Genomic DNA, 23,509 nt, shown 5'->3' with positions numbered 1-23,509 from the left:
CGCGACTGACCGGGGTATTGAGCAGGGCCAGAAGGAAAACCTTAAATGAATCACCCGGGATCAATCACAACGGCATGTTTATCAAGCTGTTGGCGCAATTATTCCGTATTTGTTTTGCCACCTAATTTATTTCAATCAGTGTCAGCGCGGGTCATGCGTTCCGTGGAAAGTCGTTGCCTCGTTCGGTGACCTTCGGGAAATATGGCGATCTCGTGGGGGATGTATTCCGATGTCGATGTTATGATTATTCTCTCATTATTTCCCCAATTTCCTTGGAAGTCAGCTTCCCTTCGATTCCCTTACATTACCTTCGCCACACAAAGACCTGGCCGCACATTCCAAAAGTATGACATTGGCTTAGGAATTTACCTTCGAGGTGACTAGCTTCATCAGTGGGAGCGAAATAACTGGTGTTTATTTAATGTGCGGTGAAATAAACCAATAAATACACACTCAGCCGGGAAAACCAGTCGACACCGGCGAGCAGTTGCTTGCGCGGGACTTCCTGTCCAGTGATTGAAGCACAATTTCCGCCCCCCGCCATTATTTACGATAAATTTACGTTTCTATGATTTGTAAATACACACTCTCAAGTGGGAAAGCATCCTGTTGAAATACAAACACTGCAGGGTAGAGCACAAGAATGATTACTTTGATCGTTGCATGACCATATTGGAGTCAATGAATCAATAGCAACGATTTATAAATTTGTTTGGCTGGAAGTAGAGTGACATTTTGGAAGTCTACCAACAAATTCACCAAAAGTGCGATCTTGTTTTCAATAAAGCTTTGGTTATTTAATAATAAATCAATCAACACTTTGCGTCATATCTTTTGTTCTCAATCTATCGACATAACTGAAAATAAAAAAAAACTTTTTTCGTGTTTTTGGAAAACTTCAGCACCAATAACAGTACGTTTTCTTCTCTCATTTCAGGGTGTTAATTTCCAGTAGACTTTGGAGCGACGTCGTCAAACCGAGACACACCAGCGCAATGCTAATTAGCGAGCATCTTCGAAACATTCATCTCAACCGACCGTGTGCCTAATGAACCGTGCGGATTGGCACGGCCGATTATTATGTCGGCGGCAGCATCATCAGGCGGCAACATCAAGGAAGAAAACCAGGTTTCACGCGGACGGTCGCGGCGAGGGACATCGTTATAGTCCCGTGCGAGCGCTACGGGCGCTAAATTATGTGCTAGAATAACAGAGGCGGGAAAGAAAGCGTCCCACAACTAAACACGGCCGGAGCGAAGGTTGGAAGTTGCCGTGGGAAAATAGGGTGGGGTTCTCGCGCGGAGGAGTTCATCTGTGACGGTGCAGCGACGACCCACAACAATCTGGCAAAGTCGGTCAGCAGCTTGTGACGTCGTTGCGTCTGCGTTGTGCGAAGCGAGAGCGTGGGGTTAGGGAGCGGAAGCGGTGGGTACGATGAAGGTGGACAAGGCGGTGTGCACGAACGGCACGCTGGAGGACCTCAACCGGGCCATTCAGTTCGAGGCCGTCTTCTCGACGCTGGTCGAGAACAAGATACTGGCAATCAAGCGCGAGTGCGAGCTGAAGAAGCGCCACAAGAAGACGCGCCTGCTGCGACGTATCCTTTTCGGGCGCAAGGTTTCCGGCGGTGCGCCCCCGACCGGATGCTGTCCCGGGGAGCTCACGACGAATGGTGGACCCACGGTGGATCCGGAATCACGGAGCGGGACTCACGGACACAATGGCGCCGTCAGTGGGGCACCTTCCGGTCCGGGGTGTAGCGCGTTCGGTTACACGGGGGGACCGGAAGCGGCGCTGGAAAACTCCACCATCAGCGACGGAGTGGATGAGGTCATTGTCGAGATCGGTGACCTGTCGTCGCTGGTCGATGCCGATGGGAACGTGGTTGTGACGACGCACGCGGATGCGGCCGGGAGCGTCAGAAGTGGAGGTCACCCGGTCAATGGAGGTTGCGGGCAGCGGGCGGCCAGCGTGGGGCGGGCGAGTTCCGGGTCGCGCCGAGCGTCGGATGTTACGCGAGGCAGCGGGAGTGTCACGACGCTCCCAAGGAAGGCCTCCCTGCTGGAGCCGGTTTCGATCGAAATCGAACCGGAATCGGATCCGCTCAGTGTCGAGCTGGAGCTGGACAGTGCGACGAACGTGTCGATCGAGCTGGACGGCGTCAGCGACGTGTCGGACATGCGGCGCAGCATCGCCTCGGAGCCCATCTCGATCATCAAGAACTCGAGCCGGTCGCGCTTCGGTGCCGGCGCGCAGCACGGGCCGTTCCTGTCGGCCGGACACGCCGCCAACCGGTTGCGGGTGCTCGAGGCAAAGTCGATCAGCGCGCAGAACAGTCCGATCTTGCCGCGCCAGAAACCGGCCGCCGAGGGTCGCCACCTGACGTTCAGCACGGCCACCTACCAGCAGCCGGCCTCGACCAAGGCGTGCACCATCGACTGTGATACCTCGTTCGTGGTGGACCTCAGCCAGTCCTCGGGGCACCAGCACCAGCACCACTCCACTGTGATAGTGAAGGACAAGTCGGCCGCAGGGACCGGCGGCCAAAATGGCGGCAGGAAGTCGGCCTCCCTAGCCCTAGGCGACAATAGCAGTAGTAGTAGCGCTAGTAAGAGGAACAAATTATCGCAACACCTTGCCACCAGGGGGACCACGCAGGGCGCGGACGGGACGGCCGGGCCGCCGCCGCTGCCGCCGCCCTCCTCATCCTCCTCGCCGCCGCCGCTGGGACTCATCGAAAGCTTTAACCAGCTGACGGCCTCCAATCTACCTGTGATATCCGCCAAAATGCACTCCGCTCGCCAGTCTCCGCCGGTCAGCGATACGGTCAAGCTTCAGCAGCAGCAGCAGCAGCACCATCGTCGACCCTCTTCCTCGGTCACCCTTCTCCCGGGAGACGACGCCTCATCGCACACCCAGCAGCACCCAGACACGCACTCGCCACTGGCCCTCCGTAAGGCTTCCTGCTCGTCGGCCGGAGCCGCCACCGAAGACCAGGCCCTACTCAAGACACCGACGCAACCGCAACTGCCAACCGGAGCGGCCCATCTCCCACAGCAGCAGAGCCAGCGCAAACAGCAACAGCGCAGCTTCCTGCGGCAATCCAGCTGCGACGTGGAGCTGCACTATCGGCCGACCGTTTGCGTCGGTGGCAATCGGCGCTCGAGCGCCAAGGAGCACCATCACCATCATCGCAAGAGCAGCGGCTACGGCTGCCACGGCGACGACTACTCGTCCTACATTATGGGCTACGACATCAACGAGAGCGACGAAGAGAAGCTGAACAAACGGAAGTACAGTAAGTATGACAGTAAAGTGTATAGCAACTGCATCGAACCGTATTCAATTGATCGCAAAAACGGTAACACTAAACGATCCACGACCGAATGGTGATTTTTGGGAGCGGCGTATTTAAAAAAACGCACAAAACATTAGGGAAATTTGGGGTATCATTTGACAAAGTTGTCCATTCAATCTACGAAAGCAATTGTAAATCAGTGATACAAGTTCTTGTAAAACGATTTTATGTCGAGTGAATCACATCCAAAAAGTATAATTTAGTTCAAAATATCATAACACTAAATTTTTGAGGCAATGAAAGATAAAGTAAAGATAAATTGCTATCACATATACACACTTTTACAAGTTTTACAACTCAAGTGTCACTGAAAATATCGTTAACATGCTTTAAAACAATGTTGCATTTAATTTAACTATGAAAATGTACTACGGAGAGTATTTCGTTAGGCTCTACCATGTACAAATATATCACAAGAGGTTAGTTTATTTACTTTCCTATAATTTTTCTCTAAATTATTTTTTTACTTACTCTCAATTCTTTTTCAACATACCTTTTTTGTTTCAACTACTAATTTAGCCAAAGCAACACAAAATGAAGTACCATTCCAAAACTGTTATACATTTTTTACAACTACTGCAAGTCCTATTTCTCTACACTTTTCTCTCTCGATTTATTAACGTTAGAACGATTACACTAATGTCATCCCGATGTTATCTAATATTGTGACAATATTGAGCAAAAACTAAACAAGTTTAAACACCAAGTTGAAGATAATTTAATCAGCTTTTTAAATCAAAACTAAACACTTTGAACGGTGCAAAATATGTCTAAGTAAAGTCTTCGACGCAAAGTAATCCCTTCGGTCGTCTGGGTTCGGTTGGTGTTGCAATTGCGAACTCCCATCCTTAGAGTGCAATTTGATGCGGTTCCATCTGATCCCTCTGTAAACTCACCGTAAATTTAGCAACATTTAGTAATCGCTACCAGAAGAAGCAATCCGACGGCTTTCCGTAGAGTATGTGGCGTAAGCACTGCGAGCTCCGGAATACTCGAAAGCTCCATCAATCATTCCATCGCCTATTCGTTTGAGTGTGTGTGTGTGTGTATCTTTAGGAACATCCTGTGTACCAGCACGTTAGTAGACACCGTTCCATTCCTTGTTGCGCCCAGTCTGCACCCACACAAACTTCTTCACCTCTCCTCGGCCGCTGGACCGAGGTGGGGGAAAACTATCCTGCACCCGAAAACCCAACAAGATCGATGTCACTGGAACGGTCGATGTTCTCAAAGTAACTTTTCTACTCATCCTCCTGTTCTAGAATATTTGAAACGATGCTCGGATCCGGTCATCGTGTTCCCGTCGACGAGCAGTGGAGCCGGGGCGGCTGGTGGTGGCGGCAGCGGTGGCAGTGGCCTGCAGCATTGTATTCTCAGCCGTCCACCGAATCAACCACTGTAAGTACTGCATCGCTTCCCATGCAGATGGGAGCGTCTGGTGAGCGAGTGAAAGACCGATTTGTCAACCGATAGCCAGAGGCGGCTAGTAACGAATACGTAAACCTAGCACTAATGCAATACGTACAAGGCTTCTGCATGCAATGTATTTTCCGCCACTTTGAACCACAGAGCTAGACCTCTAAAGCACCGATATAGTTGATTAGTCTAGTACTAACCCAAAATGTGTTTGACAAATGTTCCCTTGGAAATCTTAAACAGAAAAATGAGTTGTTTAAATCATTTATTATTTGTTCCCCATATCAAGTTTCCAAAAACCGAAACTACACATAAATTAAATTCACTAAGTTGTTTTCGTTTTCTACTAGTAAGCTCAGCTCTTAAATTATACAAATGTTACAAGATGATTAACATTCCAGTATTTATCAACGATTGAAAAAGAAGTTTGCAATGAATGATAAAAAATTTTGAGTTGTTTCATGTTATTATCCGGTTTGTTTTCATAAATACTGTTGAGCCTTGTATATGGTTCGTTTTCACTTTTGCAATATAATTTCAACGGTTTGAAAACTGATTCAAAAGATTGGTACAGAGCTGAACAATCATTATTAGTTATTTCAGCAACAAGTCACGTGTATTGTTAAAAATAGACAAAAGAACTAAGCCACTCAGCAATGCAGTAATCAGTAAAACTAAACAAAATTGTTCATAACATTAAATACTAACGTAAATAAAAAAGGTCTTAGCACTAGAATACAAACAGCGGTCAATTTGACCTGCGTTGCGGTTTTTTGATATTTATTTTATAAAAAAACAGGAATTTTATAAAATCCAAATAATATTGAAATACTTTTAGCAATCTTTTTGACTGATCTTTTGAACAAGCTATAACTTCTCTTTTTAAGAAGGTTTTATCAAATCTGATGTGCAAACGGTTGCATTTTAGTATATTTGTTGACAGTCTTTCAGCTTTTTTTTGTATGCACCTATCAACCATTCCGCTAGCTCGGTGTGAAACATAAAAGAACGAACTTTTCAACTTTTATATTTACAAAAAATAAAAAAATAATAAACAGTACACATTAAACCAAATGCATTAAGCAAAATTTAAAAAATAAAGTCATGTTTTAGCGATTGAAAATCACTCCAGAAACAGAGAAGTTTTAGCGTCTTAAAAAGAGCGTCAAAAATCGCCGCTTAAGAGCGTTCTGGCAAAATTCTAAAGCAATATGTTCTAGTGTTAAACACATTAACACAACTATAGCGTTATTTCGGTCTGATGAAAGCATCGGGGACTGATTAAATGAAAATATCAGGAAATAAAATATTCTAACGTCATGCATGCCTAATGCGCCCTCAGGAGCTATCATGTAAATTGAAGAATACGTTAGCTCACACTTTCACCGTACGACGGCAAACGTGGGAAGCGGGACGGTATAGTATGAAATTAAAATCTTGTTATAACAGCTGGCCGCTCCACTTCCCATCCCATCGCGAGCAATCTAACACTTCGTGTCTGCGACCGATCCCTATCCGGAACCGAACGTGCTGAGTAACGCCCTTTGGGTTAATTACAATCAGAAGCAGATTAATTTAGGTACTTGCGCCCATTTCGAACGAGATGTTCCCGGAGACGCTAGTGAAGAGGCTATCAATTCGATACATTACCCGAGCAACGGGGAAGCCCTTCCGCCTGCTCGTAACGACCTTCTCGCACTGATTTCACGATCCATAAACCGCCAGCTCAAAGGTTTGGTATCGGGCGGTAGCAGCAGCAGCGAAATTAGCTCTCTGTTCGTATGAACCTCCAACGCATTACCGTCATATTCATCATCTTTTTAGTACTGCACAGCACATAGGGCACGAATGTTCACTAGGTATTAGAACCTTATGTACGAACGTGCAGCGGATAGTAGTAGGTGTGCGTGTTTGTGTGTATAAGCTGGTAAAAGTAAGTGGACACCTACGCATGATATATAAAGTATGATTTCGCCTGTAACAAAGACCTACAAAACCCGCATGGAGCAAAGAGCTTCGTGATAGCTGGTTTTCTTTTCTTGATTTTTCTGCCAGCAGCAAGCAAACCCCAACCTAAGCTCACATGTGTTTCCCACGTTCTCTCACATTTCTACCCCATTATCTGTTTCTCCCGCCTGCCTGCCTACCTGCCTGCCTGCCTGCCTGCATCGTCATACCCGTCGCACACGTTTGATGCAAAAAAAAACTCCTGCAAAACCCGCACGGCAAAACCCGCTGTGCCAAACGTAGTCAATTCCCCTACGACGACGACTTCATGTACGACGTTTCGCTGCAAATTGAATCCGACCGTCACGGCGAGCTGGATTCAATAGTGCCTGAGCATAGGAGAAAGCATAAACACAGGTAAGCATTGGGCCCGAGATAACGAGCGAACCGGCTGCTTTTCATCCCCGCGTCCCCCGGAAAATATCCCGTCTCGGTATCAAAAAAGTGCACGGAGCTGTTGCTATGGAGCATCATGCCTGAAAGATCGATACAGTGGCGAGGCTGAGAAACTGACTTAGCTTAGCGCTCCGGACGGAGGGGTAGGCTCTTCACTCAAGAGACCGAGAGCATTCGCCACCATCGCCGTCGTAGGTCATGTTGGAAAACAACAAGGACTCCCCGTAGACTCCCCCGACTCCTCAAGGCGCAATCCGAAATCCCATCCCCCGCGGAGCGAGGGAAAGGTTAACCGAGTCACGTTACTTCAGGTGGTGGCAACTCTTGCTGAACGGATCACCCTCCGAGCCGGTTTTCCACCCCTCAAGGCAGCACAAGGGATCTAATAAAAACTGGCACGGGGCGGCGCAGCTTCGCCTTCCGATACGCCCGAACCCCGGAGGTCGAACCGCAAGCGAAGAAACAAGCAAAATCAATTAACTTTTATCTCACGGTTCATTCTTTTCTTTGCCTCCAACCGTCCAAACACCTTGGCACCTGGGTGTGGTGCGTCGGGCCCGGTGCTCAAATCCCGGAAGCAGACATCATCATCATCACCATCGACACTGTAAGAAGAAAAGACACAAGAAGCGCAAGATCCTGGTGCACGACCTCGACGACCAGAGCGTGAAGGTAAGAAAGGGGTCACGTTTTTCGCCCCACTTTTCCACCTCCCCCTTCTGCGGCTCTTATCCCGTGCCGGCTTAGGAGGGCTTTTCAGATTTGTGTGTCCCCTACACGTACACGAAACACGACGGGGGATTTTACGCCATCAAAACCTGTAGCTTCCGAAAACAGGGGGTCACGTCGCACCGGACGTGCTGTTTTATGAAAATTGCGGCCCGCTCCGGAGTGACCAGCCGAGCATTTTGTGATAATAAAGCTCGTATACCCGCTTACTTGCAGGTGATAGACCCGGACGATCTGCCGCAACGTGCCCGCTGGACGATCATAGCGACCGCTTGCCTCTTGCTGATAATGTGCCTGCTGCTGGTTGGAATCACGCTGCGGATGGCGCCCATCATCGACGATATGGGTGAGTATATTGGCTTTGATAGCGTTCCTCCGAGGGCGAGCTTTTCTCCTGACGTGGTGTCGTATCAAAAAACGTCCACCCTTCGCCCGGTGAGGCCATACTCCGACTGACTCGTACACTTTTCTGTCGGGGGGTTGAAACGTACCGACTCGCCGTGGGAGAGTGGAAAAACTTAGAGAAAATATACTAAAGAGAAAGAGAGGGAGGGTATACTAATCCCTTTGCTCTGAGAATTTAGAAGAGAGAGTGTGAGAGAGAGAGAGAGAGAGAGAGAGAGAGAGAGAGAGAAATCGAGCACATGCGCGTATGTTGTCGAGCTCGACCTGCTTCGTGAAAGTCGCTTTTCACGTGCACCAAAGCTTCATTTGCTCCCTCTTTCCCTTGCTAAGGCTTACTTTAAAAACTCGATAATAAGGGGAAAATGAGAGAAAAACTAGCTCCTCAAAATTACCCAACTTCACGCGCCTTTTCTCGTGGAGAGAAAATTATCACGCATTTACTACTCTCCAGGCGGTATAAACTTTAGTACCGACGGTTAATGAGACCGCGGAGAACGATAGCAAGGATTTCGGGTAATCCGTGAGAATCCGTGGGAGCTTACGTTGCTGGGGAAGCTGCAAACGAATGAGGTTTTATGCTAAACAGCCCAATTACGATTCGAGATAGTACACGGCGCGTCAGTATCGTTCGACGAGTCGGAAGACGATGGAGGCGCCCGGTCTTTTACGAGATAAGAGCGTCAATAAAAAAGATACGTTACAGTCCCGGGGTTTTTGTTTCGGTTGGATTTCGGGGAGGTCCTGCTTTGTTCAGCGAAATACAACTTCTATATTTGGTAGCTAAACTGGCGACATATTGATTGCGACCAATTGCAGTAACACATAATCGAAAGTCTGGAGATATGAAAACCTGTACCGTGTTTAACGGAACAAACATTATGCTTCAGGTCTGTTGTTTTTACAACGATACGTATTCGTACTTTGAACTGTATGTCTGTGAAACTAGATTTACGAGTACGATTGTAATATCCACTTACTGTCCACTTTCCCAACCTCAGTTTCAATTTACCATGGTAATGCAAAATGTTTCATTTTCCATTTAACACCACGGTTTGGTTCATTATTGAGCTTTACATCTATCAGGTTTTACCTATATCATTTAATTCATTTTTAATCCCCTTGAAAATCTGTTATTTGTCGTGGGTTTTGCTAACCCTTTTCTGACAAATTTCATTAAATTCCATTAGTTATAGTTACAAGTCATTTTTTAAGAAGTCGTACCATGAAAATTTAAGATCAGTGCAATAAATGTGGCTGAAGGAAACCAAATGATTATAATTGCTATTATCTGGGATTGCTACAGATGGTATTATTTGATGTTTTGAGATTAACAGTTGGATTTTTCGTGGAAGTGTGAATAACTCATTTTATTTTGTTTTAAAAGGAAAAATCAAGGATTAACAAAAATCTCTTATGCCTTAAGCTGTATCACTTTTTCTACAGTTTTAGATTGTGTTTTGTTTTCGTGGTAGAAGAATTTTTTATTTAACTTTATTAAAATTTCACTAGCTTGGTTCTATTTCACCATAATTTCATCCTCTTTTCTCTAAATCATAAAGCGTCGGTAGATTATCTTTTCGGTTGGAATTAAATTGCATTTTAAGAATCTGTATTTGTAAACCACGGTGAGCATCAAACATTTGTTTGAAAACTGCTGTCTTTCAAACAGGAAGTGGAAGCATCCGGGCGATTTTGTTCCTAGAACAATTATGATGTTTTGTTCGGATTATTTCTTTGATCAACAGAACAAGGAGAGATTCTAATTAAAAATATAAACCTCACGTTATAATTCTCCCCTGATTTCCTGTTAAAAACCTAAATATTTTCTAAGATTACTCAACTTAATCAATGAAATGACAAAAACAAATAAATAAAAATACAAAAAAAATAGAAGCGCGTGTTCAAAATAAATAAACTCAAATTATTTCTCCACCTTGCTTTTTATTTATAGAACCATGCTATCAAGACCCGTTCTTTACCTTCCAGTTATGATCGCACCAGGTTGATTTATTTTCCCTTGAAAATTTCCTTTTTGCATACCACCATGCAGCACGGGCAAGTGTTCAACCTTCCAAGCACCGGGCCCACGTATCAATCCCAAATATAGATTCGCAAGCACGTGACCCGTAAATTTCCATCCCAGTGCACCCGATCGTATATCATGGGGAAATCGAGATGTCACTGTGGATGGTTTCGCCCGCACGTCCCAGCGCTGCATTTAACTGTCAAGCGTACTTCAACATCGTTACAACGGTCTTCAGTTTTTCATAATTCCAGTTTCGAGTTTTGTGAATAGAAAAGAACGCGAGACTTAAACTTCCCTCCACAGAAAGCAATATCGGATGGGGCGAGGGGGAGAGAGGGGAGTGGGGAAGAATAGCTTCCATCTGCTCCGCTTGGGATGAGTTTTCCTACCGCGGTAGTAATTTTGAAATATTGTACCACGGGATGAAATACGATCCGGCGTCATCGCAATCGTCGGCACCGGCTTTCGGTGTCATTTAATCTTCGAATTCTATCCCCCGGGGGGGTAAATGGCTCGGGTAAATAAACATGATAGAAAAGCACACGCACACACGCGCACACCCACACATTCCACCGGGCGTTGCAAGACGAAGTTGTCGTCAGCAGTGGCGGCATGCTTCGGAAAACCATTTTTCCAATTTCCTGTTGAAATTTCCAAACACCTTGTTCGGAGCGGCCCCACCCTGATGTATAGCGTTGGCCGTATAAGTGTCCTTACGCAGAGGGCAAACCATGGCAAACGGGGCCCGCAAACCGACACACCAATTTTTGGAACCGAACGATACGCCATCAGCATTCTTCGCTTCAGTCGAGTCGGTGGAGCGAAGCGCGGACCATTTCCCTCATCCGCCCCGAACGGACATCAGACACTCGTCAACGCTCGGGAGGCCCGTGGAGGTGGAGGATAATGCTTTCATCTTTCCGACATTAATTCTCCGGATGTGGACAAAGGCAAACAGCAGCAATTTAATGGCACTTTGTGCTCCGTGTCGCCGAGCGCAGGGAGGTCGCTCCTGGAGCCCGTCGTGATTGCCCCCTAATGTGTCTCACGGAGACGGAGCCCACACCCTTTCCGGGAAGGACCGAGTCCTGTTTTCCCTTACCATCGCTCTCACCGCCAACCCCATTTCGCCCCGAAAGTGGACGACCATTTTGTTGACCATCCAGACCGACAGGCGAGCCGGCCGTCATCCCGGATCCATCTTCATTAGGAGCGGAGTGACACACATGCGTTTTCGTCCAAACAAACGCACGGAAAATTCGGACATCGGGCATTGAGAGGCATGCGTACGGGGTGGAGGAAAATGGCACCCATTAACACTCACGCAGGCTTAAGACCACTTGGCGTCCACAAAGAAAGCTCCAAATGAAGAGCAATCGCTTGAATCACTCATGAATTTGCAGGCGGTGACGTTTTTCACGCGGGTTCGCTCCAGTCGCCCGATAATCGTATGGATAGTAAACAATGATGTCGGAAAATTCATGGCGCACTCCTAGCGCTCCTCTCGACACAAACGACACCAAACGTCTTCATCATCATCATCATCACCATCGGCATCATCGCCGGCAAACGCGAACCGCCTCCGAGAAGTGCGAACCTCTTCAGCCCGAAACCACTATAAATATTCACATGCAACAGTGTTTCGCAGGCTCCGGGGCGTACGGTGGTAATAGAAAGCCCACGGGGAGCCATACCGGGGCGAAGAAAAAAACACCACCGGGAAGCCAGCCAGTGCTCAATCGACCGCTGGAACCACACTTTCCACCTACTGGGCCAGCGTTGGGAGGTTTTCTCTTTTCATTCAGCTATTCGTGATTTTCCCTGTGGGTTTCAAGTGGGTTGGTGAAGAAAGGGGAAAGGGGGATGGGGGAAAAACAATCACATGCAGAGTTCCCTCTTCCGAAAAAAAAAACCTTCAATATCTCGCGCCGAAGGCACCCGCTTTTCGGTGGAAAAACCGTGATTTCGCTTTCCTTTCACCCTCGATTCCCTTGGGAGGAGAGAGTCGGAGAACGGGGTTCGGGCCGAATGGGTTTTCCGGAAAGGGGCGCAACTTAACGGTTAACGAAGAAAAAATGCGCCAGCATAATACCCCTTGCCGTTACAGTTTTCGCCGAAATGATCGACCACCTGTTTGAACTGCTTTTTCCATCGGCCGGTGGAAAAGCAAGTTACAGAAGAAGTAGTTGATTGCGTTACTGAACAGTGGCGGCGGAAAACTTGTTGCTTGAAGCTACTACACCCACCTTTTACAACAATTCTATCACGTGCTCAAAATCGACGTTAGGGGAAGGCTATTTTCATTGATTTTCACTCTACTTGCTGTTAAGAAGGTTCGTTTTTCTTAATTTAGAAATTCATTACTACAACACAATTAACTTTTGCCTATGAATGTTTATATTCTCATACAAGAACATTTTGTTTATTGTGGCTTTGCTTCATCAACTTGTATTGCTGGAAATAAAACTAAAATCGCCTGTCCGCCAACATTTAAAACATGTTGAATTTGATTCAAAATACGTTTGGAACATAACGAAAAAGTGGGCAAATATTTCTCATCTTTACTAAAATTCCATAAAAATCACTTATTTTAATCATTTAGCACATCTTTCTGCAAGTGAGGTGCTTAGTAAGTAACTCAAACTCACTAGAAAATACTAAAATGTTACCTGCCATGACAAAACACTATTATCAAAACACAATACAACTGCAAAGTAGTTTATTTTGCGATAATTATAAATGAATTTATTCGCATGGTTGTATTTGGAGAACGTTTCAATCCTGAAAAATGCAGACTAACATAATCATAAACTAAGCAGTGTTAAATGTCATAAAAGATGTGATAAGGAATTTTTTTGTTGCCATGGTAGATGACGTTTACAAATGCTGGTTTAAATTACAGCATGCTGACAATAAATGAATATTGGAATCACTGAAACTGGGTGTAATGTATTGCTTTAATAACAAAATTCCCAACACATTGACAACTAAACAAGTCAACGCTGTCTGTACATATCACGCAAAATCTACCGACACGATTGACACTACACTTAGCTGGAAGGTAAATCATTTTCAAACGATGAGTTTCTTTAACTTAATTTGCTGATATTTTTCCATCTCCCTACCCCTCCTGAACATCAACCCTCTAAAATTGATTAAAAACAAATTAACTCTGCGATTATCAGACGAATTTAAATTTACAAAACTTGGAGCACATACTACTTACTTGGGGCATAGAGCATGGGTAAAATTTTATCAACCTAGGTAAAGGGGGAAAGGGATCTTCAGTACTATCCTCTATCTTTATAAAGCTCAAATTCTTATGTCATTGCATCACAAAACATTTTCCCATTCAATTTGCATCTAAAGGCAAGTTAATTTGTCAACGATTGAATTTTTAAATTTCTTAAGTTGATATTCCATTTCCATCTTACCCCTTTCGATCACAAGGAAAGATTAAAAAAAAGCAGGCGCATATACTGCTTAACAACGTACATATGTATCATGGGAAGACAATTTAACTCCCTCGGAGAGATTGTAGAGATAGCTTTCATACCCCTAAGTTAAAGTAAAAAGACGTTGTGGTTATCTATTCCACAACTCGTTTGGCCCTCCTTACTTCATTTAACTTCGAAAACTAAATAAAATCTCTTTTGTTGAAAAGAACGATCACAAAAACAATTTAAAAAAAACAAAACATTTGAAAACATCAGCATATGTTAGCTTAGTCGGACACGCCTTTACTATCTGGCTTCTTCGTTTTCCCACTAATGAGCAACAACAGTCTACGTGCACGTGGGAGTATAAAAAACAAATAGTCTAGCTAAAGTTGAAGTTTTTTAAAAAAGCTTTTGAACAAACCTTTTTTGTTTTACATTTTTTACATTTCTTGCTAATTAAAATAATAGTAACTAACAAAACTGTTTGTCAATTTTAACTTATACGGTTCAAAACAAGGCGTTAGTTAGATACACATTTTAGATAATGAATGAAATTAAATCTCATCTGGAAATTTTGCCTTCCCTGATGAAATCAGGTAAACCAGCTAGATGGTAATAAATTCAAACCCCCATATGAACCATGTAATCTGTATTGCAAACAAATCTGAACCAACTAGAACACAAAATTTGAAAAGGACTATCCGCACGTACAACCAACGAGAGGAGAAAAGTATGATGTAATACATTGGAACAAAAATAAAACGAATGAAAAGTACTACGATGAACGCAATCTCCCGAACGGGCAGGCATTCGTTTCGCGTGGTGCAGGTAGGTTGAAGCGTCCTGAAAAATGTCTACCCTGCCGTCAGCTACAAAAAGGCAGCAAGAATGTGCGCATACCTGCCGAAGAAAGAATGCTAAATTCTCGGAGATCCTAAAAAGGAACAACTCCATGCACAAACAAACCTGGCCGCAGTGGAGACGCTCCCGCAGCCTAGCATGTCCATCCGAGTGCGCAACCGTCCGCAAAAGTGTGTCTTGGCCGAGAGGGAAACGACCGCGTCTGGCCCCCAAAAGACGGGGCAGGAGCGCGCCCACTTCGGAAGACTTCGCTCGTCGGTTGTTTTTCTCGCCGCCGTTTCGCTGCGCTGGCGAACAGATTAATCATCCCATTTCCCCCGCAGTTCGAACCCGTTTCGGGGCGGGGCACGTAAATAAGCTGCTTTCGCTGGATTCAGCTATCTTTGCAATCAATTTGATTGCCCGTATTGTTGTTGCGCGGGTTTTGTTGTCCGTTTTCGTCTCCGCCAGCACACGATTCGGTTGATGTGCGCTTGCCGATCATGTGGGAAACGTAGGATGGCTGCAAGTAATCGTACCAGCACACAATGAAGGTGGAATTTGCTTGAAAACACGGCTGAACAGTAAACTTACGAGATGTCTATCAATTACAGTGGACAAGAATCAAAGGACAAATTCCTGCCGTTCCTTTGCTTGACGGCAAATCGAGGACAATTGGTTGTTTCGTTAAATCAAGATCGTTCAACAGTCAGCTCAATTTGTGTCCCCGAACGTCCTTCATCTCGCCACTTGCCGGTTCATACAATTTAAAGAGACCCATTGAAAAGCCCCCTAAAACCTAACCCAATTAGGCTAGTATTGCGAAAAACCACGTTCGTCTCAGGAAAGACGAAGCAATTTTCCGATGAATTTCAATACGCTTTGTCGCCCTTTACACTCGATAAATGACCTCGCAGAGAGAGATCAAAAACATGCTTACCAAAGCAGTCAGCACAATTGGAACTCAATTTTGTTCAAACCTCATCAAACCGGCCATGATCCTTTTATCTCTGATTAACAGCATACCGAAGCAATTCAATTGAATCTATTGAGTACTTTTTTTCGTTTCAGGTAAGTGGATTCGAACACGAAACTCTTGATGGCATATATTTATTTTGAAGCATTTTTGGTAAGTCAATGATCATAAACCACATAATCATATATGGGTTGTGGGGGACGCTATGTTTGCATCTTTTCTATCAATTAAGATATGCTATGATCAGCTCATAGTTGAAATATGGTTCATAATAGTAATGTATTGGAATATATTTTGGAAATTTAGTTGAAGACATTTTTATGTCCTATGTCTTCAACGAAAGAACTTATATCTGCAAAAGACGCTGAATCAATTCGTTTGGCTTATTTGCTACTAAAACAAACCATAATTTTTCTCATAAATTAAACCAAAGAATTTTTATACAAGCATCATTTGAAGTTCGTGAAGAAGTTCAGTAACTATTTTAGCTAGAAACCGTTGAATAAGTCATCCCATCTTACCATTATGGTTGGACACTTTCTTCAGCTAATCCACTGCTCACTCTAGTGATGGAAATAGTAAGTCCTTGGTCCTTGGAAACACTAACTCCTTAAATAATGCTCACATCTCTTAACCAAATTTAACTTCAAACATAAACCATTTTGAATCGCCTCGGTGGCTTTCACGATATACCATTAGGCTTCACCACAAAGCTGATTTCAGCCTCTGAAAGGAAGTGAGCCATACATTAAAACGTAATGAAGCAACAAGTCGCACCAGTCGACTAGTTCGGCATCTTCGGTCACGCAAACACCATACGGTTGAGTCGATACGTGTGCCTCAAGGAGGTACACATCACTAAGCTGCGTATGCAGACATTCTGTGTATAGCCATAGCGACTCAACACGAGTTAATGGGTTGCTGTAACGAAGCGAGCAGCTACCGGCCACGGGCTACTATAGGTAAAACGCAAACACCTACGCATTGGCATCGGCACACTGTAGCCTTAAGCATGGGGCGGGCTAGGGCTGCCATTTTCTTACGTCATCTTTGGATAAGCACAGCAGCAGATCGATAAAATTGTCTTACTCGATTCATCAAATGAACTGTTGTCTAAATATTTTACCAGCCTGTCTGTTCAAAATATGTTTTTTTTATTACAGTATTTTCATTTCGTGAAAAAGATACATAAAACAGCTAAAATTTCATCTAATTATGTTCATTCTATTTATTTAAACACGTGAGTTGAAGAAGCTTGTGTTTTATTTTCCAAGGAGTTTTATTATATTTCGATAACAATCTTGTTACTTGTATTGAAAACCACTTTACACTAGTACTACTGTTTAGTTCTTGTCAATTTAAGAAATTTAACTGGAATTATCAATTGCTATTCGTTTTTGACAAAGTTTTATTTTTTCATTTTCCGATATAAATTATTACTATCATAATGCTTTCATGAGATCATAAAAGAATCAATGCTTAAGTTATTAGAGTTGTTCGTTTTCTACGACAGCCTTTAATTTTGCATACCTTAAGGCTTAATTCTTCTCTTTCTTCTCATTTTACAGGCTGAACTTTCTTTGTTCAATATGTTAGGAAATTTTCCTAAAACATTTCAAAATTCAAATTGTTAGGAAATTAATTCACAAAACCAAACCTTTTCAGTGAGTTGTAAATAAAGCATGGGACGTTATTGGAGGTTGCTTACACAATAGGGTTGAATAGGCAGAACATAAAAGGGCCGATAGGATAAGAACAGAGGCGAACAGCGTGGGCCACAACTTTGCCGTAACTTGTAAAGTCAATTCCAAACTGATACTGCTATTTATATACCAAGAAGTTGAAAATCATCAGTCAAACGCAGTCCGTCTGATCTGATGCCGCGTAGCATTGTGCCGTCGTCTAAAGTCGATCGGTTTGTAACGCTCGAGCGAGCGCTATTTCCTCGGCCCGGACCCAAAACCATTTCAATAAGAAAAATGCCCATTAAGCATTCCTCACGTTTGTCACGCGATGACTTTGGAGATCCTCTCGCTGGCTGAACGAGTTTACCACGTAGCGTGGAGTTTCTTTCGCTACAGCATTTGCTTTTCCGCCCCTGCGCGCATAGAAATGATGCTCGAAATGCTAACGGACTCCCCCGTCGCGGAATTTTCGTGAGGATACCGACGGCCACCATACGGTTCCAAAGGTTTAACAGGTTGACACATTTGCATTATCTCCTGGTTTACCCCGGGCCCAAAACCGGGCCAAAGGGAAAGGCGTCACCGAAGTTAAACACATTCATGCATGCTGATGAGCCGCTCCACAAACATTGCCGACGGCGTCGTGTATCGGTGCTGCATACGTGATGAGGTGCGCGATCATGTGGGCATTTTGGGATGGTAATAGGGACCCGTGTCTGTTGACGCACTGGTTAGCATGGCGAGCGGCCGTGTTGCATGCCGTATTAATTGAGATCAACATTGCTTTCTTTTTCAAGTGACTCTAAAGTATGCTTACGGCAAGAGTAATAGCTATTTATGTTTGCAATCATTAGGATCTGGCAAATAACAACAAGACAGTCAAATTAATTTGTTTTCTACTGTTTATTTGAGCAAAAAAAGTTTATAATTTTGAAGAAATATTTTGACACTTGATGTCTTTAATTCAAACACTCTTGATTTTGAAAATAGTAAGAATTGTTTAAAACAGCATTCATGATGTGACTTTTCGCACCAAACTATTCTTTCCCATAAATTGTTTTATCATGACGGATCATGCTGTACATATTAATTTTCTCAAATGTCAAGTAATGACGGGATTTCTCAAGAAAATCTACCAGAATAAAAAAAAACTACGCGGCAAAAGTGAAAGACCACAAACGAGCACAAAATAGTTGATAAATTTAATTTAGCTGCAAAACTAGCGTTTGGAACTAGCTACCATCGCTGCCGTTTTCCGTTATCCCACCGAGGCCGGGCGAAAGTAGATGTCCTTGGCAAAGGAAATAGATTGAGACAAACAGCGGGCACACGCTACTATTACGACACCAGCGTCGTAACGTAAAGCTTAAGTTTTGAGGCTAAGTAGCTGCGACCGTAAGGAGGAGTAAAGGCCAGCAGTGTCTCCCCCAGGCCATGCGAGAAGCCACCTAATGAAGATAAAAGTAGAGTTTAATGAATTTAATTTTGTTTATTCGCTCACGAAGGTCTCATCCGAAAGGCAAGCCTGTCTATTGGAATCTCTCTGTTTAAGTTCCGTCTTTAGGGTTGCGGGTTTGGCCCCCGTGGAAATGGACGAAAGGGGCTCGGACCTACCGTAACTGGGAAGGGTACTTGGCTGAAGCATTGGAGTTGGAAAAAGGGTAGGAAATCGTCACTGTTGAATTTCCTTTGACAAGACTAAAAGTGCATTAAAACGTGATTACTTACGCGTTGAGAAACCTCACAAGTGGTGTGGTTGAAACTTTAGAAGACCTGTTCAAATGTCAAGGGTTTCACTATGTTGGCATGTTTTCGAAATATGTTTTGTTGAAACTTTTTGGCCAAAAAAGTGCAAGCTCATCCCCGGGAAAGGTTGAGTAAAAACGGAATAATTTCCTTGCTCGGCTAGTTCTACGTGATGCAAATAATCAATATTTTCTAGACAGTTGCCTTTGAGATAAAATAAAAACCTGCCACAGCTGTGTGTGTGTTTTTTTTTACTTCCTTACAAACGAAGCTTGTTTCGTTTGTTCGATGTATTGAATTCCATGCACACATTCCGTCGCCCGGAATCGAGGATTTCCGAGAAGTTCCAGCAACGCCGCCATCGGATAACCTGGCCGATGATAAGTGTTACGGTGCTTCCTGCGTCGGGTGTAAAAGTGTTGCTTCTTCCAAACCGCCGTGCGGGTCAACAGGGGACCGGGAGGAAGCGGGAGGTTGAAGGGTTGGAAACGTTGTAGCGAAATGCGAACAAAGAAACACCCCTCGCGAGCGTATTGTCCCGGTCAGGCTTACCGACGGGCGCTGTACAGTGGCGGAAATGAAGCAGGCGAACATAAGGGGTGCGGGACCGGCGCGGGGTCGGGAATGAAATTCATCCTAGAACGGAACACCGCGCGGAAATCGTGACTTTCGTGAAGTCGCGTGGGGTTTTTTTCCCTCCGTTCTTTATTTTTTTATTTTGTGGCAAATTTCTAGCGTACTTTCGATTCGAAGCGAAGCTTTTCGTGTCGGCTTGCGCGAAGGAATTCCGTGTCACGTGGCCACGCGCGGGAGTGCGGAAGCGATTTTCCCGCTACCAAATGGGAACTCGTGTGGAAAGATTTCGTAGAGTGCGAAATCCCAGTGGAGCATTTTTATAACTCAAACCATAAAAAGAAAAGCAAATCGTTCGTTCGAACCGTCAGTTCGGATTGCATTCTTTTGCTTGCTTCTACACAAAACGGTAAAGAATAGGAAGGTTTCGGCTTCTTTTGGTGTTTCCATTCCGTTCCGTAAGGGAATCTATTGATCACCGAGGGTCCGATTTGAAATCGTAATCGTCGCGCGTTGTCGTCGTCGAAAAGTCTTAACGCCCACCATCCAGCGCCTTTCAAGGGCACTCACAAGACTAATTACCGCTGAATGAACTCGGCCCGTTCGGTCACCGTTCGGCAAACTTTTCCTTCGTGAGGGCGGTGCTGGGAACGAAAGTGCGCGAACGGGAAAACCCCTCCCGGCCCCGGGGTATGGGGAACCTTGTGTTTTTGGCAAACCGGCCTTGCTACAGGTGCTATGGGACCATAAATCATCGACCGAATCAAATTTGCATAATTCCGTCCCAAAGGGTCGGCTCGGTGGGGGGTGGCGGCGGCGGTGGCGGCGGCGGTGGTATCGTTTCGGGTAAATATTTGCCGGCCGGAGGCACTCGCCTCTTCCTTTCGCTCGAGCCAATCCGCCCGGAGGGCATGAACGAAAACGACGGGCCGTTTGCAGAAACTCGGGAACAATCCAGTACAAGAAGAATTTTCTGCATTCACTCGGCACGGAGATAATCGTTGTGTAAGTACCGCAGCGAAGGTGCGAATGGGTGTCCTGGGAAAATTAAAACAATCAAATGTTGAACCGTTGCAGAGTGGTGAGAGCGAGAGTGAGAGAGAGAGAGAGAAAGGGAAAAAAGCACATCGGGTCCACCTCACCTGACCTACGGTTGACGGTGGCGAGCGGGAGGAACATTGAGGCAGTCGGACGGGCGGTAGAATGCACTGATTTTCTACTGATTGACCCACGTGTCAAGTTCATCGGTGAACCTGTGCCCAATTCGGGTATGCGTTCCCGGTTCGGGAAAAACGTCGGCCCGAACCTGCCGCCGATAAACCCTGCACGAAACGCTACGTGCACTCACGGCGGCTCCACCACCTCGGCTCGGCAACAGTTTATGTAATCACAGGCCGGCACTCAGTCCCGGGCACCCAGCCGGCACGAGCACTTCCAGTGAAACCCTGTGCCAGTCAAGCGTTTCGCAAAAACGGCAGTCACGTGAGAAGTCACTCACGCCGTGCTCGTGAAACTGGGTGTGTTTGGGTGGTGCCGCTGCTGCTGCTGCTGTTGCAACGACCTACATGCAACGACCGCCCGCCAGCCCCCGGGCCGATCCATTTTCCGTTCGGCAAGTTGTTGCATCCGGTCGGTCGGTCGGTCCGGCGGCACACAACAAACTATACGCACCCTGCGATTGTTACGTCCCACGAGGGCACTCACGGCTCGGACCACCGGGCCAACCCGTGATTGAAATCAACGACCTCCTACTCTCATCCTTCCCCCCTCGAGGGGAGACCTCGCACAGTGAACAATGTTTTCTTCAACACAACAAAGTGCCTCGATATGCCATTCAGCTCGCGGAACCACTTTTTAACGACGGCTAATGCCAATTAAACGGTGGAACTTCAAAATTGCGTTCAATTTAAACATTGTTTCGAGCATTCCACGGTACGGCGGACTGGCCATTTTCGGCCCGAGAGAATGGTATTCTCCCAACCCCCCGATTTAGCGAACGGTATCGGTGAAGTGTGGTGATCGTTTGTTCCCCGCACCGCAAATGGTATGAATTTTATCAAATCTAAAGCATTTGTGTTTGATTTTCATCGGAAAGGTCATCGCAACGAGACTATCTCTGAGTGAAACCTGTTGATGCAGCTACATTATTAATTACTGTTCAACAGTTTTATGTATGGAAATTTCACTCACTTAGCTCATGTACATATTTAAAACAGCGTGAAGTTAAACGATTAAGTTCAATTACGATAAGTAATGTGTTTTTAATTATTAAAAACATGCAGTGATTCACAAGCAATGCATAGTGTTCTTTTCATTTTGCAACGTAAAAACTTACATTCAATAAATTGTAAGTGTATCTCCAATGAATTTACGTTAACAACACCGTTCAGTACAAAATGTACAAGAGCTGTTAAACATTTTACATTACAGGAATGTTGTATTCTGATCTATCCGTTCATGATTCTTAAAATTTTACATCATATTTGTAAAGACACAGATTTTCTCTTTGAAAAATTCGCAGGTGATATAAACTTCTTTCGATCTAAAGTACTCCTGCGGTGTAATATAAGCTAGAATTTAGTTTATGTGTTTTTTTAGTTGAATTTAGATGTATAATAATAGAAAAAAGATATTTGAACCGGATTGGGATAAAATGTAAATTTAGAAACAAACCAAATTTACAAAATAAACTCCAGTTGTTCCTCGTTTCCAAATGTCCAAAAAATTTAAATGTACTATATAATTTCATGTTCACGTGGCTACTTTGCCACTTTATTTCACTAATTCCATCAGCTAAGATGAAAATGAAAATATCCTCATAAGCAGGCCTAAAACAAGTAAAGACCAGAGCTGAAGCAAATACCAAACCTGGCTTAAATAGTATTATATAGAATGCCATAAACTCAAACCTTTGTGCATTATTATTGCCTTACGCAGCCATAAAACAAAATCACGGCCAAAACCAACTCGAAACACGTTAACACGCCCAGCACGCCACACAGACGCCCTGTATGTATGTGTACGTGTTTTCAAATTGCACAGCACAGCAGCGCAATTATTGTTGCTGGAACACACCCACTTTCGGGGCCGCAAAAGAAAGCAAACAAAAGTCAAACCTTTTGCACGAGACATCTACCCACGCACCGCCCTGCCACCCGGGCATTGTCGATTCGGGCAGCGCTACAAAACACCAGGCGCCTCCATTATTGGTAACACTTGCGACCAAAAGTACCGGGCGCCTCCATCGGGCCGCTTACGTACGAATTTCGACATTTTTAATCGCCAACGTCTTCCAGTACATTAGCCACAGGACGAAGGAACCCGTAACTCTTTTCGCTGATGGACATTTAAGGACAGAGATTAGAGCATTTTTTAATAGGACAGATTTGCGTTAGACTAACGCCCGCCAAAGCACGTCATCGAACGGCGAGCCTGATAAAGTCTACCTGAGCCTGCGGCCAAGACGGAGCACAATTACGGGCAGCTCCGTTCGTCGGCGGTCACAACGTAATCACGCTCATTTTTCACCGCCTTTTTCAAAACCGTCCCCAGTGCGTTTGCGCACGTCTCTGTGTGCGTGTCCGCTGAGTGCCCATCGGTTGGTACTCCCCCCGCGGGAGGGTTGTGGAGTTTTGTGGGAGGGAGCCACTGGACAAAATGAAAACAACAAAAACAAACCATTAGCAACGAGAAGCATACATATTTTTTAAACACTCTACACACAACCACATACGAGCGCGTACGTACACGAAAAAGCTATCTGACCACGACCGAACGGCGCCAATTTTGAACGGACATGTTTCCCGTTTGACCAGCGTAATTAGTAGTTTCCACACTATTTTTTCCGCTCAAACTTCTTCCTTGGATCGCTCGATGTTTCTCTAGTGGCAGACGCGCTAACCGCCGGTCAAC

The 23,509-nt window shown here is 44.9% G+C and overlaps 1 protein-coding gene across 1 annotated transcript in view; it reads left to right on the top strand.

Moving 5' to 3' along the window:
- Positions 1 to 1,434: 1,434 nt before the first annotated feature.
- The window catches only part of LOC131281831 (uncharacterized), a 61,070-nt gene continuing 38,995 nt past the window's right edge, over positions 1,435 to 23,509 (top strand). Inside the window, exons 1-5 of the mRNA XM_058311187.1 lie at positions 1,435 to 3,298; positions 4,621 to 4,756; positions 7,025 to 7,138; positions 7,756 to 7,849; positions 8,123 to 8,252. Of these exons, the coding sequence (XP_058167170.1) occupies positions 1,435 to 3,298; positions 4,621 to 4,756; positions 7,025 to 7,138; positions 7,756 to 7,849; positions 8,123 to 8,252 (2,338 nt within the window). The remainder of the gene's footprint in view (positions 3,299 to 4,620; positions 4,757 to 7,024; positions 7,139 to 7,755; positions 7,850 to 8,122; positions 8,253 to 23,509) is intronic.

The sequence above is a fragment of the Anopheles ziemanni genome, chromosome 2 (assembly GCF_943734765.1).
Source record: "Anopheles ziemanni chromosome 2, idAnoZiCoDA_A2_x.2, whole genome shotgun sequence".
In the NCBI taxonomy this organism is placed as follows: Eukaryota; Metazoa; Arthropoda; class Insecta; order Diptera; family Culicidae; genus Anopheles; species Anopheles ziemanni.
Note: the sequence above shows the minus strand (reverse complement) of the source record. Positions and strands in the feature narration are given on the sequence as shown.